The 17,260-nt window shown below is 47.4% G+C and overlaps 1 protein-coding gene across 3 annotated transcripts; it reads right to left on the reverse strand.

The window, feature by feature from the left end:
* On the reverse strand, positions 1 to 13,289 carry Kiaa1191 (KIAA1191 ortholog). 3 transcript variants are annotated; one of them, XM_029468572.1, is made up of 9 exons: positions 13,132 to 13,289; positions 12,453 to 12,559; positions 12,116 to 12,203; positions 9,555 to 9,733; positions 6,888 to 7,014; positions 3,651 to 3,775; positions 651 to 757; positions 355 to 494; positions 1 to 274 (listed from the first exon to the last, which is right to left on the reverse strand). In XM_029468572.1, the coding sequence occupies exons 3-9, from the start codon at positions 12,141 to 12,143 to the stop codon at positions 69 to 71; spliced, it is 912 nt and encodes a 303-aa protein (XP_029324432.1). In that variant the 5' UTR covers positions 12,144 to 12,203; positions 12,453 to 12,559; positions 13,132 to 13,289; the 3' UTR covers positions 1 to 68. The 3 variants fall into 3 exon arrangements, with proteins under 3 accessions (XP_029324432.1, XP_029324433.1, XP_029324434.1); XM_029468573.1 differs by lacking the exon at positions 12,116 to 12,203; XM_029468574.1 differs by lacking the exons at positions 12,116 to 12,203; positions 12,453 to 12,559.
* Between the last annotated feature and the right edge of the window lie 3,971 nt (positions 13,290 to 17,260).

Below are 17,260 nucleotides of genomic sequence, written 5' to 3' on the forward strand. Positions count from 1 at the left end.
AGGCCTCAGTTAGCCACATCACTCCTAAGTCAGAGCCCAGGGAAGTTGCAGACCCTGGACAGAACATTCTAGAAGCCAGTGGGTGTGAGCACATTCAGGTCACGGGGTTTGAGATTATGGGTTCGAAGTGGTTGCTTCTTTCCTTCTACCATTGGGACATCCATCTTTGGTGGCTTGAAGGTTGCTGGATCTTCACCTACTCGTGTGGCCTGGGCACGCATCACCTCCATAGGAGAGGGTCTTGGGGCACCTTTGTAAGCCTGAATAGCAAAACCTGCCAAGGAAAACCACAGATTATAGCCCCAGCCCACACAGTAGCCTGATGCCTTGATGGTCTTTCTGAAGCTACCTTACCAGAATCAGATTTCTGCAGGGGTCGTGGTCCAAAGAGGCTCCATTTGTCTGCTGAGTTCCTATCATTTCCACTCCCAGGATCCATGGTGTGAGGATTCGGAGCAGGTAAGGCTGTGGAGGAGCCAGATGGGAACCAGCCTCTGGAACAGAGAAGTAAATGCATATTCCTGTATGCCATCTTCCCGTCACTACAAGTGTCTTACCCCAAAGCAACAAGAACCCAGAGGCTGGAGCCCAGCAGCATCTCAGCATGGCTTCCCCAGAGTCACCAGCTCACAGGCTCCAGGGAGACTGACCTGGACTTCTGCTTAGGGGACGCGTGAGGGGTGCTGCTCGGGGTGGACTGGGCTGATGCAGGGTGCTTCTCTTCTTTTGCTGTCTCTCCACTCTGCAGCTTTAGTTTCTGTCCCAATGGGTGAGATCAGATACACAGCAGATCAGCCTGGGCATGAGCCCTATGGTGCCCATCCTAACCTGAGGCAGCAGTGCTTCTGTTTCTTCCATACGACATGGATTCTGTGTTTGTAAGATGCTGTCAAGCATTTCTGTGCTACAAGCTGTACACTAGAGCTCAGGTTTCTAACAAAGCCAAATCATGGAAGAGCCACCAGGCTGCTGACCCCTTAGGCCTGGCCTTCAATTCTGCTCCTGTCTGTCAGTACAGTCTCTGCCCTTCTCAGACTTTGAAAGCCAAGTCAGGCTTGCTATCCTCTTTAGTGAAATGCTCTGAGGAACCTACCCCATTCTCCCTCCTTTCTCCCATAACCAACCACCTTCATAGCATTATCAAAATACTGCTGACAGATTGGTGGCTCAGCAGGGAGAGTCAGAGCTGCTTCTTAGGTCTAAGTTGAAGCTCCACAGTAGTATGTCCTCCATGAGGGACATGCCTCTGCTGGACCAAAGCTGACTTTCAGCACAGCAATTTGTGTAAGTTAACAATCTGAATGGAAAAAACAGAGTACCAGCCTTCAGAAGCATCTGTCTTGTCAAAGTTCAAATGGTATCAGCTCAACATGATTTCTCCCAGGAGTGGCTTTTAACCCTAACCTGCAGACTCGTCTGGAATACTCGCCGCACAATGCAGCCCATCCATGGTGTCCTGTATCTACCCCCACCCCACATACACACACTACACCATCACCCGTGTTTCTGATGGTCTTCCAATGCTCAAAGGAACTTGTAATGGCTACTTGGATTTTATTTTCTTTCTTGTGTTAAAGATTTGTCTTTACTTTTTTATGTGCACGAGTGATTTGCCTGTATGTATGTGCGTGTATGTACTGTGAGGGGAAGGTGTGTATATGAAGATCAACCTCCTGTCACTGTTCAATAGCCACCCACCTTATTGGTAGCTTTCTCTTTTGTTTTGGTGTTTTGACACAGGTCTGGCTGTCCTGGAACTCACGACAAACTAGGCTGGCCTCAAACACACAGAGACCTGGCTGCCTCTGCCTCTAATGCCAGAAGTAAAGGTGTGCATCTCCATGTCTGAGACCACTGTGGATTTTTGTCTCGGGGGTTGTTTTGTCTTGTTTTGCTTTGTTGAGATCATCTCTCACTCCAATCTGGAGCTGATTAGACCAGGATGGTGCAGCAAGCTCCAGGAATCCACCTGTCTTTGCCTCCCTAGCAGTGAGGTGGCCAGCACTACCATATCTGGCTTTCTACATGGTTTCTAGGGAGTGGTCCTCATGCTTCTGTACCTGACTGGCTCACCTTGCCAATAGCTTGCTTGCTTGCTTCCTTCCTTCCTTCTTCCTCTTTCTTTCTTTCTTCCTTTCTTTCTTTCTTTCTTTCTTTCTTTCTTTTCCTCTGTCTGTCTGTCTGTCTGTCTGTCTGTCTCTCTCTCTCTCTCTCCTTCCTTCTTTTTAAGATTTATTTATTTTATTTATATGAGTACACTGTAGCTATCTTCAGACACACCTGAAACCAGAAGAGGGCATCCCATTACAGATGGCTGTGAGCTACCATGTGGTTGCTGGTAATCGAACTCAGGACCTCTGGAAGAGCAGTCAGTGCTCTTAATCACTGAGCCATCTCTCCAGCCCCCAATAACTTCTTTCTTTACAACAGAATATAGTATCTACTCCAAGGATCAATATCAAGACTTGTGAATGTGTAAGTCACACAGCACCATTTAGTAGAAAGCGGCCTCTCTAAAAGAATCATGTGAACAAGCCAGGCAGTGGTGGTGCTCGCCTTTAACCCCAGCACTCAGGAGGCAGAGGCAGGTGGATTTCTGAGTTCAAGGCCAGCCTGATGTACAGAGTGAGTTCCAGGACAGTCAGGGCTACACAGAGAAACCCTGTCTCAAAAAACAAAAAAACAAAAAAAAGAAAAGAAAAGGAAAGAAAAGTACTTGGAGACAAAACACCATGCATAGAAAATAAATCCATAAGACAAAAAACAGTGGGTGAGAGGCTGGAGATGTAGTTCGATGATAGAACACTCCTCAGTAGGCCTACTACTGATGGCCTCATGGGCCTCATGGCCAATGGGTTCAATTATCTGGTAGCACAAAGGAACATTTTAACCATCATTGAATAAACTCTTACCAAAATACTGTAACCCCACTCCAAGACAGGTTCCCTCAATGTCCTGGCTGGCCTGGAACTCACTAAGCTGACAGGCTGACCTTGAACCCACAGAGATCCTCACGTGCATCTGCTTCTGCCTCCCAAAAACTGGGATTAAAGATGAGCACTATCACACCCAGCTCCTGAACTGAAGGTTTAAAAAGTTAAGAATTCTCTGGGATGGTGGTACACACCTGTAATCCCAGAATTTGAAAGGAGAATCACAGTTCAAAGCTGGCCTGGATTTTGATTTTGTTGTTTTTTTGAAACAGGTTCTCACTATGTAGCCCTGGCTAGCCTGGAACCCTCATGCTCACATACACACTGCATGTGTAAAGGAGTATGTCACCATACCAGCCTGAGTTTATATACAAAGACCAGACCCTATCTCTATATAAACAAGCAGATAATGATGACTGAGTTCTTCAGCTGAGTTATGAACCGTGGAAACCGTGGGATTCCCCCCCCCACACACACACACACACACACAGAAAAGAGTTCAGTTCAGAGTTCTCATGCATGTCATATATAAGTAAAGCATGGCCTCAATTTCAAGATATCTGTAGCTAAGGTGTCCAGGCCTTCAGCCAGGAGTGCCATCTTAGCAGGACAGTCCCGGTCTGCCTTCCATTCTCTTCTTGTCACTCTCCACGACAGCTAAGCTGGAAAAAGTAAACCACAACTGCAGACCAAGCCATTATGGCCCTGCTTGCTTACATGGAGTGCTTCTGCCACTCGAAGGTACTTGGTCTCCTCCGTGGTAAGGCCCTTATGGGGTGTGTAGCCAGCATCTCTCAGTCCTGCCTGTTGTTCAAAACGCTGGATGCTCTCCTGGGTCTGCTCTGAAAAGAAAGGACAGGTCATGCTCAACCCTCACAAATGGCAAACCAGCCAAAACCAGCTAGGACAGTGCAGGTGTCTTGTTCTCCCCAGAGGCAAGAGGCCACACTGAGCACTGGAGACTCAGGGGTACCCCAGACGCAAAGGTTCCCTCAGAAGCCGCCAGCCTTCTCTCACAGCACCCCAAAAAGCCAACTGTCCTGAAGGGAGCTGGATGCCTTAGCTCCTCACACTCAGCCTCTTGACACTTGACATTGAGCAACAGCAAGCACAAGGCCCCTGACGTATGGACACAGTAAGACTTCCCAAAGCACTCAGCTGCTGAATCAGCACCTACACAGAAACTCTGCCAAAGGGAAGCATTCCTGCCAGCTGGCACCAAGGTACCAGCCAGAGTCGCAGCACAGCAACCTGCCTTGGCCCAGCCCAGGCCTAAATAAAGACTCTTAAGTTTCTTACATATGGTCTACCTGTTACTGTCCCTGGCCCAGTTAACCATGTCCTTTCACCCTGACTTATTATGTCACAAGTCGCGCACACTACGGAATAAACAAGATTTTTTTTCTTTTTTTTTTTTTTTTAAAAAGATTTATTTATTTTATGGATGTGAGTACACTCTGTAGCTGTACAGATGGTTGTGAGCCTTCATCTGGTAGTTGGGAATTGAATTTAGGACCTCTGCTCGCTCTGGCCCAAAGATTTATTTATTATTATAAATAAGTATACTGTAGCTGTCTTCAGACACACCAGAAGAAGGTGCCAGATCTCATTACGGGTGGTTGTGAGCCACCATGTGGTTGCTGGGATTTGAACTCAGGACCTTCAGAAGAGCAGTCAGTGTTCTTCCGCACTGAGCCATCTCACCAGCCCAATTTAAGCTACAAACTTTGCACACTACACATGAGCATGGCAGCTATGGACTGTCCCATGTCCACACCAGGTGGACTTCGGGTTTAGACATCCCACTTCCTTTTTGATGTGCTCCACACTCCTGCCAGGAGAACAGCCACACTGTATGATGGACAGACAAGCTACAAAATCAAGTCGTAGCTGCTGCTGCAAATGGGTCAGTTACAGAAAACCAAAGTGGGTCTGGACTTTGACTGTTCGAGTAAACTTTCCAGAACTGATGAGACAAACTGATGCCCTCCTGGAGAAAAGTAAAGATCTCTGACAGAAGAGCCAACCAAGGAGAAGCTCTGTGCACCTCAGTGCTGGTGTGGGTTTACTGCAGAGCCATGGGCTGAATAATTAACTTCCCACACTTGCCAGAATGGCCCTTGAGAAGGAAGAAGCTTAGGTAACTTGTGAAAGAAGTCTAAAATGAAGAGCTGGAGACATGGCTCAGTGGTTAAAAGCACTTGCTCCTCTTTCAGAGGACTCAGACTCAGATCCTGTTGCCAACACTGGATGGCTCACAACTAAAACTCTTCTGCCCTGCTCAGGCTTACATACGCATGCACACATACACACACACACACACACACACACCTGCCCTGCTCAGGCTTACATACGCATGCACACACACACACACACACACACACACACACACCTGCCCTGCTCAGGCTTACATACGCATGCACACATACACACACACACACACACACACACACACACACNACACACACACACACACACACACACACACACACACCTGCCCTGCTCAGGCTTACATGCGCATGCACACACACACACACACACACACACACACACCTGCTCTGCTCAGGCTTACATGCGCATGCAAACACACGCAAACACACACACACAGACACACACACACACCTGCCCTTCTCAGGCTTACATGCGCATGCAAACACACGCAAACACACACACACACACTTCTGCCCTTCTCAGGCTTACATGCGCATGCACACACACACACACACACACACACACACACTTCTACCCTTCTCAGGCTTACATACGCATGCACACACACACACACACACACACACTTCTGCCCTTCTCAGGCTTACATGCACACACACACACACACACACACACCTGCCTCCCCACTCCCAAACACTTTCAAGCACACAGACTATATACATAAATACAATTTTTTAAAAAATGATCAACTTAAAAAGGAAAAACTGGCTGTCATATAAAGCCTCACTAGGACTACCAATGACACACTCTAAAGAAGCTGAAGCCCCACACCTGGACTTCCTGGTGGACCAACATGTATAAGGCCTTGGTCAGCACTATCAAAAACCCATTTGTAAAAATATATATACATTATCTATAAATGCTATGTAAAGAAATTTAAAGTAGTTGGGTCAGTGGTACAAGACTATTTAATCCCAGCACTTAAGAACACGAAGGCGAGCCAGGCGTGAGAAACCCTGTCTCAGAAAAAAACAAACAAACAAAAAAGAACACTAAGGCACTGCTGGAGAGATGGCTCAGAGGTTAAAAGCACTGGCTGCTCTTCCAGAGGTCCCGAGTTCAATTCTCAGCATCCACATGGTGGCTCACAACCATCTGTAATGGAATCTGATGCCCTCTTCTGGCCTGCAAATGTATACTTGAAGACAGAGCACTCCTACATTAAAAAATAATAATTATAAAAAAAAAAAAAAAAAAAAAAAAAAAAAAAACCACTAAGACGGGGACTATTTTGAGTTAAGTCAAAAGGGATACACAGCAAAACCCTCTCTCAAAACCAAACCAAACAAATATGCATGTAATAGTGGAAGGCCCTGTCCTCTACAACACACCCAGAGCAGCAGGTCCAAGCTCCTGCTAATAGTTAATGAACTAACTATTCAACCTCACCATCGAACTGCCAGCTAGATCCCTACTTCAGAAAAGTGGGAATAGTGCTACCATTGAGTAACTTGTCCAAGACCACATTGGTCACAACAGGAAAATGAGACTGTATCAAGCAACAATTGGCTTAGGAATACACCTAGGCCAATCAGATACTTAGGAATACACCTAAGCCTATGAGATACTTAACACCTAAGCCAATGAGATCTTTCATAGTCAACAACATATATTCCTTCTCAATGTATGTGATGCCATGAAAGCGACCTGCCTGAGAATCACCTGCAGCTGAGGCCCAACTTCTCCCTCACTCCCTTCACTCTGCCAATACTGAAGGGTGCTTACTTGTGATCAGGGAACTCATGATGACATGGGTAGCTTTAGCCTTCACCACAGGGGCCTTGTCTGAACTGTCAGTGGCTGGTGAAGGAGTCACAGCAAGGGAAGAGACACTGGCCGCGCCCTCCTCTGTCTGTTCAAGAGAGGGAAGGAAGCACGTGAGCAGGGCAGGGGAGCCATACAGCTAAACTTACGTCTGTGAACGTTACGAGAGTGTGTAACCTGTTAAGAGAAGAACTGCTTGAAGGGGACAGTTCTACTCGCCAAAGTGACAAGCAGACTGGACTTTATGGGAAGAACCTGGAACCACATGAGAAAAGGCAGTTTTTAGAGTCCTGAGGCCTAACTTTTTTTTTTTTTTTTTTTTTTTTTTTGTTGTTTTTCGAGACAGAATTTCTCTGTGTAGCCCTGGCTGTCCTGGCACTCACTTTGTAGACCAGGCTGGCCTCGAACTCAGAAATCCGCCTGCCTCTGCCTCCCGAGTGCTGGGATTAAAGGCGTGCGCCACCACGCCCGGCAAGGCCTAACTTTCAATTTCTGTCTGCCCATAAGACTACAGATTAAACACTGTTTGATGGCACACACATAATCCCAGTGCTAGAGACACTGAGGCAGGAGAATTGGTGTGAGTTCAAGTCTAGCTTGGGCTACATAGTGAATTCAAGACAAGATTGGAATACCGACCAAAACCTTGTCTCCAAAATGAGGAAACATTATTGAGGGATGGAGAGAAGAAAGGACAAACAGGGCAGAAACAACATGGAACAGACACCTCCTACAAGCAAGCCTTATTCAGCTGAGCAGAACTTCCTCAGACTTTGCCCCTGAGTGCTAGCCAAACACACTTCAGGCTGCTTGGTTGCTCTGGGCTGTGGGGAGGTGAGACACACAGACACTAAGTGTGAATACACAGAGTGTGGTAATGGCCATCTGCAGTGCCAGCACTCTGGAGGCTGAAGACTACCATGAATTTGAGGTCAACCTGGGCTACATAGTAAGACCCTAGGTCAAAAAAGAAAAAAAAATAAATCTGTTTCTAGCCCAGCTTATGCGAAGCCTTGGATATCCCAGCACACAGAAAATAATAGTAATAGAATTTTTAAACAAACTCCCAAGTGTGATGGTTAGTGTTAACTTGACAGAATGTAAAACCACTTAGGAGAAAGGCCTCTGGGCACCCAGTAAGAGTTATCTAGATTAGGTTAGCCTCTGTGAGCGTCTGTGGGGGATTACCTTGCTCTGTTCACTGATGTGGCAAGATTCATCTTTATTACAAGAGGCCCTGTTCCCAGCCCATGCCCAGGCTAAGGACTGAACCCAGGACCTTGCAAATGCCCAGCACGCACCCACCACTGAGCATACCTGCTGTCCTTTTTCTCATCTATTTTGAGACAAGATCTCACTACATAGCCTGGACTTGCCTTGAATTCACTCTGTAGCCTAAGCAGGCAATTCTCCTGTACTAGCCTTGGAAACAGCTGGCAGGTTTTTTTCATGTTTGTTTTTAATATAGGTTTTTATCATAACTGTTTAGGGGTCTTGTTTCTTTAGGCAGGGGCCTTTGAATAAAACTCAGGCTGGCCTCGGACTCAAGACCTTCCTTATGCTGGCTGCCAGTCCCTGTAGTCTACCCACTGTCTTAAACACAACATTTTCTTTTCAACAGCTGTCAGGGTTGGATTACAGCAGACAACTAACACAAGGAGTTCTTCTCCACATAGCAGTGCAGACAGACCACAGGAAGAAGTCCCTGTTCTGAGAGTGTACCAGGAAAACAGAAAGAAGAGCTCTGACAGCACCCAGCTCAGCTACTGCCCACGCCAACTTTACTCCCTCAACATCCACTCAGACAGAGGCACTGTGCCCTGGTAGACTCTGAGGGATCTACCCCGGTTTGCTTACACAGACCCTCACTGCACACTTCCTCTCAGGTCCACAGAGGCTGCAGGGAAATGGCTTTACCTCAGCTTCCCGCTTACTCGGGCACCAGGCTGACCTTCTTTTTGTTGTGGGTGACGGGCATCAGGGTGACCTATGCCCAAGCAACAACAAGGCAGGCACTAGAGAGAGACCTGCGCTGATGCCAATCATAAAACGAACCACTTAAAGGGTTTTTGAACTCTATGCCAGACCTTCAGTCTAATGCTGCAATACAATACAGGCTGAGAATCACTACTCAAAAACCTAAACTCTCAAGTGCCCCAAAATCTGAAACTTTTGCACACTGCCATGACACAGAGACAGTAAAACTTCCCAGTGTAAAATTTCATTTAGTGCATAAAAATCTGACTACATAAGGAGAAGGTATACATACAACATAAATTAATTTCATATTTAGACTTGGTCCTTTCCCCCACTACCTCATTGTGTCTATGCAAATATTCTAATAATACTATAGCTGGATAACAGAGAAGCTACAAAGAGACAAGCAAGACTCATCAGAACTCAGGTATGCAGGTTCTGGAGTTTGGCTTTTTAGTTGGGGAAGCAGAGTCTAGAAGAATCTCTTGTAGATAACACTACTATTCAAGTTTTGGGTTGGAAAAAGGGACAGAAAATGTACAAAGGGAACAACTGCTGCCTGGTTTTGTAGGGACTGAGAACCACCGAAGCTTCTGGAACAGGAAGAAAAGCAGGGTGAGTTTGTCAGAAGCTGTGAGCAGGGTGAGGTACCTTGTCAAGTTGCTGATACTTGCGCTCTGGAATCACTGGCTTCCAGGGGATGCTGCCCATGTCCGATGGAGGAGGAGTCATGGGCGCAGGGTCCTCTAGGGCATCATCATAGCTGAATGCCCGACGGCACATCCCGATGGGCAGGGACATCTTGCCTAGAGGCCCGCTGGGAGCAAGAGCTAAGAACAGAGACACCTGTCAATAAGGGATGTCAACTGAACAGACTTTAAGTTCATCTGTAGATAAGAAAGCTGTGACACTTAGGGGACAGCTAATCCATTTAAGGGAGTAATAACAGCACTGAGTCAGTGCTCATCGCCTTCTTTGTCTACTACACTGGCTCAGCAACACAATCCTGTTAGACAAGGTCTTGCTATGTAGTCCTGGCTGGCTGGTACTCACTATATAGCTTGCACAGCTGGCCTCAAGTTCTGCCAGTCTTCCTGCCTCAGCTCTACCCAAGTGCTAGGACTGCAAGCACAGACAACCACACCAGGGCTTCATCAACTTTTACAGAATAAAGAACCTTAACCTCAAGTCACACTCACATATGCAGAGTCCCGGCTACAAAGCACGATTTCCAGTCAGAAATCAAACCTATCTCAACACTTACATGCCAGCTAACTCTCAGTCATACAAGACTGCGGATAGAAAGTGACGAAAGGTATCATTCTATGTTTTCTTCCCTCCGTCTATAGCCTGTCACTGTCTCATTTGATGAGGAAACTAAACCCTAGTGATGAAAGGAGTTGCCTCAGTTCATAGAGAAATTGGCTAGCTGAGGCTCGACCTAGTGAGCCCTGCGCCTTCTGTGTCCCCCCCTCAAAGAAAACTACAAGAAACAGTTCCTAGGCTGGGGTCTGGCACCCCCTCTAGTTTCTAGCTTTCTGAAGATTTAAACATCTCCATCACAGACATTACTGACAGGCACTCTCATCAACACCGCCAGCTTGAGCCTGCCATTCCTGTCCACGACAGCTGACTGCCGGAATGTCCAGCTGTGACAAAGGCGTCATGCTTCAGCTGTGTGTACTCTCAGCTGTGCCAGAGCAGAGAGCAGGCTTCACTTGTCTGTCACTGATCCAGAACCTGCCTTCAAGGTGATACTTTCCTGTTACATAATTGTACTCGTCAAGGTAGAAACCTGCCTGGCAGCAAGTCTCAAACCCTGCGAAGTTTGACTTAAACAGAAAGGGGACCCAGAGCTACCACGTGACCATCAGCAACACTAATAACTAACAAGCCCAAGAAGTTACTTACGAGTTGCCAAGGGCCAGGGAGAGGGCAATGAGGTGTTTCTCCTAACGGGTACAAAGTTTTTCTGGGGGCATGAAAATGCTTTGTAAGTAGATTAATTTGATGGATGCATAACCTTATGAACACACCAACCATGAAATCACCCACTTTAGGTGAATTTACAGTATGTACATTGCTATCTCAAGGGAAAAAGACATGCAAACACAAATGACCTGGCACTGAGAGCCCTCCTTCTATCTACTCCTCACTAAGTAAACTCTTTCCCATTTCCCAGCTCAGAAATCCAGGGTACGGAACCTAAGCACTACCACACGGCTGGCAAATGCACAGGAGACGCTGAGCCAGGGCTCACAGCCTGTGCCTAACACTCCTTGCTGCCAGCTACAAAGCTTTAAGCTCATGAGCACACACATAGCTCTGCATGGTGACAAGGACGTTAGAGTCCAGTGTGAGTGGAAGATACACGTGATGGTAGAGACAAATGGTATTAGGGCACATGGAGGAAGCTTCCATTAACCTGCCTAACTGGGGAGCAACTTCAAACCATGTCTAACACCTTGTCCAATGGCTTCATAAAGACAATAGGAATAAAGCCGCCAGTATCTACTAGGAAATGCGTTCCTACAAAGAGATCAAAAACTTTTTTTTTTTTTTTTCTTGGTTTTTCGAGACAGGGTTTCTCTGTGTAGCCCTGGCCGGCCTTGAACTCAGAAATCCACCTGCCTCTGCCTCCCAAGTGCTGGGATTAAAGGGGTGCGCCACCACTGCCTGACCAAAAACTTTTTTGAGCCAGGTACAGCAGTGTACATGCATTTAATCCCAGCACTCAGGAGGCAGAGGCAGGAGGATCTCTGTGAGTTCCAGGACAGCCAAGTCTACAAAGGGAGACTCTGTCTCAAAAAAAAAAAAAAAACCAAAAAACAAAAAACTTTTATGAGCAGTAGATGTAGATTTAGCAGCAGCTTTGAACTTCACTTATGATTTCGCCTTTAAAGATAGCACTTGGGAGGTAGAGGTGGTAAGATCTCTGTGAATTCAAGGACAGCCTGGTCTAAATACAGAGTTTCAGGACAGCCAGAACCACACGGAGAAACCCTCTCTCTGGAAAAACAAACAAAAGTGTTTACTCTTCACAATAGACACTTAAGGCAAGAGGCTGTAAGCCAAGGTCTGGGTGTATACCAAGGCTGAGACGGTGATGACATAGTACTAAAGACGATCAGTACTACTGGATTCTGAGAAAATAAGCTCCCTGAGGGGTGGGGGTGGGGGTACAGACTTAACCAATAAGAACTTAAGTTTACCAGGCACTTCTGGTTGTCTTGAAGCCATTGAAAGACTGGGATCCAGGTGTTTTTTTCTATACGTAATTCGGAGCTGAGTCCCTTCCACCTAATAAAAATAACATAGGGCATTTTCTTATGCTGAACAACAGAGGGTCACTCCAGTGCTGTTCTTCTGACAGACAGGCAGAGACGTATGGCTTGTTAGTAAGGTTGAAACATACACAAGCTAGAACAAATGAGTGACAAACACACCCACGAAAGGATAAAGTCCACTAGTTCGCCAGTATCCTCTGGCTGGTTCTTCTGAACACCCGAGAGGAGAAAGCCAAACTTCAGTTTAGACAGACAACCTTACCACAGTGAAATGACGCCGGACTATGTGGACAGACAGATGTTAATGAGGAGCATTGCCCAGCTTCTGCAAATTAGCGAAGCTTCTGAGGAAGGTTCCATCCAGAGGCTCTAAGTAACAATAAACAAGCAAGGTTGGTACAGCGCCCCTAAGTCCACCTTACATCCGTCCATTCCCCAGCCGGATTACATAGCAGCCTTTCCCCTTGGCAGAAATGAGCTATGCCAGCATAGAAGACCAACTCCGCAGCACTAAAAGTCATCGCATCTCACACAACCCTTGTCTTGAAAACAAACCCTCGGCGCGGCGCTGCGCGGCGCTGCACAGCAGGCATTATTGGTCCAGATTTTTATTCAAGTTCACTGCGGTCCTGGGGACATCCGCAAGCCAGACACACGCCCTTCCCCTCTCCCTTAGCGACCCCAAGCCCACGACTCTCTCGCGGGAGATGCAAAACAAAGCCTCTGGGATGTGTAAAGCCAGTCCCGACCTTCCCAGGGTCCCACCCCTCAAGGCGAAGCCGGCAGGTTCGCGGCGAGCGGATGCTCCGAGGCTCACTGTGCGGGTCTTTCTGGGGTCCCTCGAGCCCCGCTAGGGTGGAACAAGGCCCCCTCCCGGCCCCCCAGGCCGCGGCGCCCCGGAACTCAGGCTGCCCCAGCTCCGCCAGGCCGCAGTCGGTTACCTGCTCGCCCCGGCCCGACTTCCCGCACTAAAGAGGCTCCGAGGCTCCAGATGGCCCAAGAGGCTGCTGGGTTGAACAGAGCCGAGCCATCGTGAGAGCGCGACGAACGCTCCCCGACGGAGGACTGTCGCCGGCCGGCAACCGAACCCCCAAACCACCCCGAGACTGTCACAGGTCGCGCGAGACTTGACTCGAAGATCCGTGGGGCATGCTGGGAGTTGTAGTCCGAGATCTGAGCGTGCCACCGTACCCACCACCACCCGAACACCTCCCTGTAAATTGAACTCTAAAAGGGAATCCCACGGGGTTCCCAGAAAGGAAGTCACCAGTTTCCAGCACTTTCTCTGCGCTTTTTACTTGATTACAGAATTGTGGTACTTGGAGGCTGAGGCAGGAGCATTGCCTGAATCAAGGAGTGTGGTGGGGGCTGAGGAGGAGAAGGAGGGAAAAGAATGAAGATTGATGGCTGGAGATGGTTCAGTTAAAACAGTAATTACTGCACTTGCAGAGGATCTGGGTTTGTTCCCAGCACCCAGGTTTGTTATCTCACAACCTCTTGTAGTACAGCTCCCAGGGTCTGCTGCCCTCTTCTGGCTCCCAAGGACACCGCAGTCGGTCTCCCATTCCCACATACTTAATACTTACAAAATCAAATTTAGAAAACGAAGATGGGCCGGGCAGTGGTGGCACACACCTTTAATCCCAGAACTTGGGAGGCAGAGGCAGGTGAATTTCTGAGTTAGGCCCGGCGTGGTGGTGCCACCTCCAATCCCAACTGGAGAGGCAGAGGAAGGCAGATCTCTGTGAGTTCAAGACCAGCCTGGTCTACAAAGAAAGTCCCAAGGCAGCCAGGGCTACACAAACGATCCCTATCTCGAAGAACAAAACAAATAAAACAAAAAGCTGGAAAAGGCATAGTAAATACCCCCTTGAAATCAAAGCCAACAAAGCTCACAATGTCTTTCCCAGGCCTTGTGGCCCGGTCACCTTTTCCTGTCCCCTCCCTCTCTCGTAGAGGTCTGTCCATAAACAGTTACACCAACAGTTCTCAACCTTCCTAATGAGGTAACTCTTTAGTATCGTTCTTCATGTTGTGGTGATTCCCAGCCATAAAACTACTTTCCTTGCTACCTCATAACTGGAATTGTTTTGGTTTTTTTGGTTTTTCGAGACAGGGTTTCTCTGTAGCCCTGGCTGTCCTGGAACTCACTTTATTTATAGACCAGGCTGGCCTCGAACTCAAAAATCCACCTGCCTCTGCCTCCCGAGTGCTGGGATTAAAGGTGTGTGCCACCACGCCCGGCATAACTGGGAATTTGCGGTTATGAGTTCTGATGTAAGTATCTATGTTTTCCAGTGGTCTTAGGCTACTCTGGGTCGTTGAATCGCCAATGGAGTGGTGACCCACAGGTTGAGAACCTCTACCATGGCCGCCTATATAATAATAATTAATCTTTCTTCGTTCAGCGACCACGGGTTACTGGGTTCCTGAAAGGAAAGCTGGGGACGATGGGAAGGATGGCGAAAGAAATAATGAGCCAAGACAAAGTTCTCTGATCTAGGCTCAACTTTAATTCTAGGGTCTTGAATTTAAAGGGGGGAGACCCATCCCCCACTTTGCCAGAATCTCATTGCTTTATCAGGAAAGCAAGCTCAGGCTGTTCGGCAGGTGGTGGCTTCTTGCAGGAAGCTGCAGATGTGGCACACAATAGACTTTACCTAGATTAAAAGACTCCACCCTAGGTGGGCTAGCCAACTGTAGCAGAAACAAGGTCTGATTCAGCCTGCTGAAGGCTGGGGGGAAGGGCACAGTTCAATGAACCATGAAGCCGGGTAGGCGCTGTCCGTGGGTCGTGACCCACAGGTTGAGAACCACTACCATACCTCCCGCACACAGAGAGGATCTGATAGTTAATCTTTCTTCCTTTTATTAGCAGTGAAGTCAGGAGGGCTCCACACTAGTACAGGACTAAATACAGGAGCATCCGCCTCCCCGGAAACGGATAATAATAACTGTGAGAAAAGTGGACCTGGAGAGGTAGCCACTCAGAGATCTCAAAACCACTTCCCTGCTCTGCTCCATGAGAGAAAGCTGAAAACACCCACACTCAACTCTGTTCCAAGTCCAAGGTTCACTGTCTGCTCAGGAAGAATGGGAGGGTGTTAAAAGGATGGGAATACGTTTGACTTTGCTTGCGTTCTGTTAGGACCAAGACTGGGCCAGGAATTCATGTCTTCTGTAAGCTGTATACTTCATTTGTGAATAGCACACTTGATTTGCAGTGTGACACTTGAAAAAGTATTTCCAGTGTTTTTACTTTACTGCTCCTGGGAAGAAAGGGGGCAGATCAATTCTCACATAAAAGGTTAAACATGGGGACTGAAGTGAAGGCTCCTCAATCGAGAACACTGGCTGCTGCTCCAAAGGACCCAGATTCAATTTCCAGCACTCACAGGACAGCTCCCAAGTGTTTATCACTCTTCATCCAAGGGATCCGATGCCCTTTACAGCCTCAGCATGTGAATGGCAGACAGGCACACATCTATGCAAGCAAAACAAACACACCCGGGGCTAGAGAGATGGCTCAGTGGTTAAAAGGACTGACTACTGTTCCTAGAGGTCCTGAGTTCAATTCCTAGCAACCACATGGTGGCTCACAACCATCTGTAATGGGATCTGATGCGCTCTTCTGTTGTGTCTGAGGACAGTGACAGTGTATTCACATATATGAAATAAATAAATTCTTTTTTAAAAAAAAAGACAAACACACACACATTTAAAAAAATCTTTTATAAGGTTAAAATGTCTTTTTTAAAAAACAAATGAAATATTTTGAAAATATCTTGTTTTAAGATTTATTTATTTATTTATTTAATGTATGTGAGGACATGTGATTGGCAACTATTGCAACTGATAGATCCTGAGAGAGAAACTGAGGCAGGACAACCAGGAGCAAAAGAGACCTCAGGTGGCAGTGAGCACATTGAGAATGGACTCTTAGGAGAGAGCTTCAGTGAGGCAGCTCATTTAATGGAGGGAATAAACGCCATTTAATTAAACCTTTGAGGGGGTAGAGGCTTTCAGGGTGAGTGTACGTCATTGGCCAGGGCCAGGGTGCTAGGGCTACCTCATTAGCATGAGGAAGGTTTCCAGGTGCTGCTGTGCTGTTGGACATGACCTTATAAGGGCTGTCTTAGTCAGGGTTGCTATTCCTGCACAAAACATCATGACCAAGAAGCAAGTTGGGGAGGAGAGGGTTTATTCAGCTTACACTTCCACATTGCTGTTCATCACCAAAGGAAATCAGGACAGGAACTCACACAGGGCAGGAATCTGGAGGCAGGAGCTGATGCAGAGGCCATGGAGGGGTGCTGCTTACTGGCTTGATTCCCCTGGCTTGCTCAGCTTGCTTTCTTATAGAACCCAGGACTACCAGACCAGGGATGGCACCACCCACAATGGGCTGGGCCCTCCCAGCCTTGATCACTAATTGAGAAAATGCCTTACAACTGGATCTCGTGGAGGCATGTCCTCAAGGGGGGGGGGGGGCTCCTTTCTCTGTGATAACTCCAGCTTGTGTCAAGTTGACATACAAAGCCAGCCAGTACATGGGGTGAGGAAGTTTAACCTGGCAACTCAGGCTACATAACCTCTTGGGGGCGGGGAGCAAATGTGGGACTACAGGGCAACGTGTGCTGGGACACACAGGCTCGATCATACACTCCTGTCCATGTCAGGCCCCAGATTCTGGGGTTTGGACATGCCTTGACCTCACTCTTGTTCCGGGCCTGTTCTCCTTGGTCCCACAGTTCCCTGGCTTCACATTTGGACATGCATATTTTAGAATAAGTATTAGTTAATGCTGTGGAGAAAATAATCAGATCCTAGTAATAACTTAAAATTAACAAATAAAAAGACAATGAATCCTTTGGTCCAACTTTATGTCTGTCTATGTGTGCTTATAGAGTGCCTGTGTTTATGAGGTGTCTACATGCATGCCTAGGATCGCCATGTCCTGTAAATGACACCAAATTGGTTTATAAGTGAGTGCTCAATTAAACTGAAGGTGCCCAATTAACCTTCATTCTCTTTAGTTCACACTGTGAACAATCTACACTCAGCCTCTGG

The sequence above is a fragment of the Mus caroli genome, chromosome 13, assembly GCF_900094665.2.
Source record: "Mus caroli chromosome 13, CAROLI_EIJ_v1.1, whole genome shotgun sequence".
Classification (NCBI taxonomy): Eukaryota; Metazoa; Chordata; class Mammalia; order Rodentia; family Muridae; genus Mus; species Mus caroli.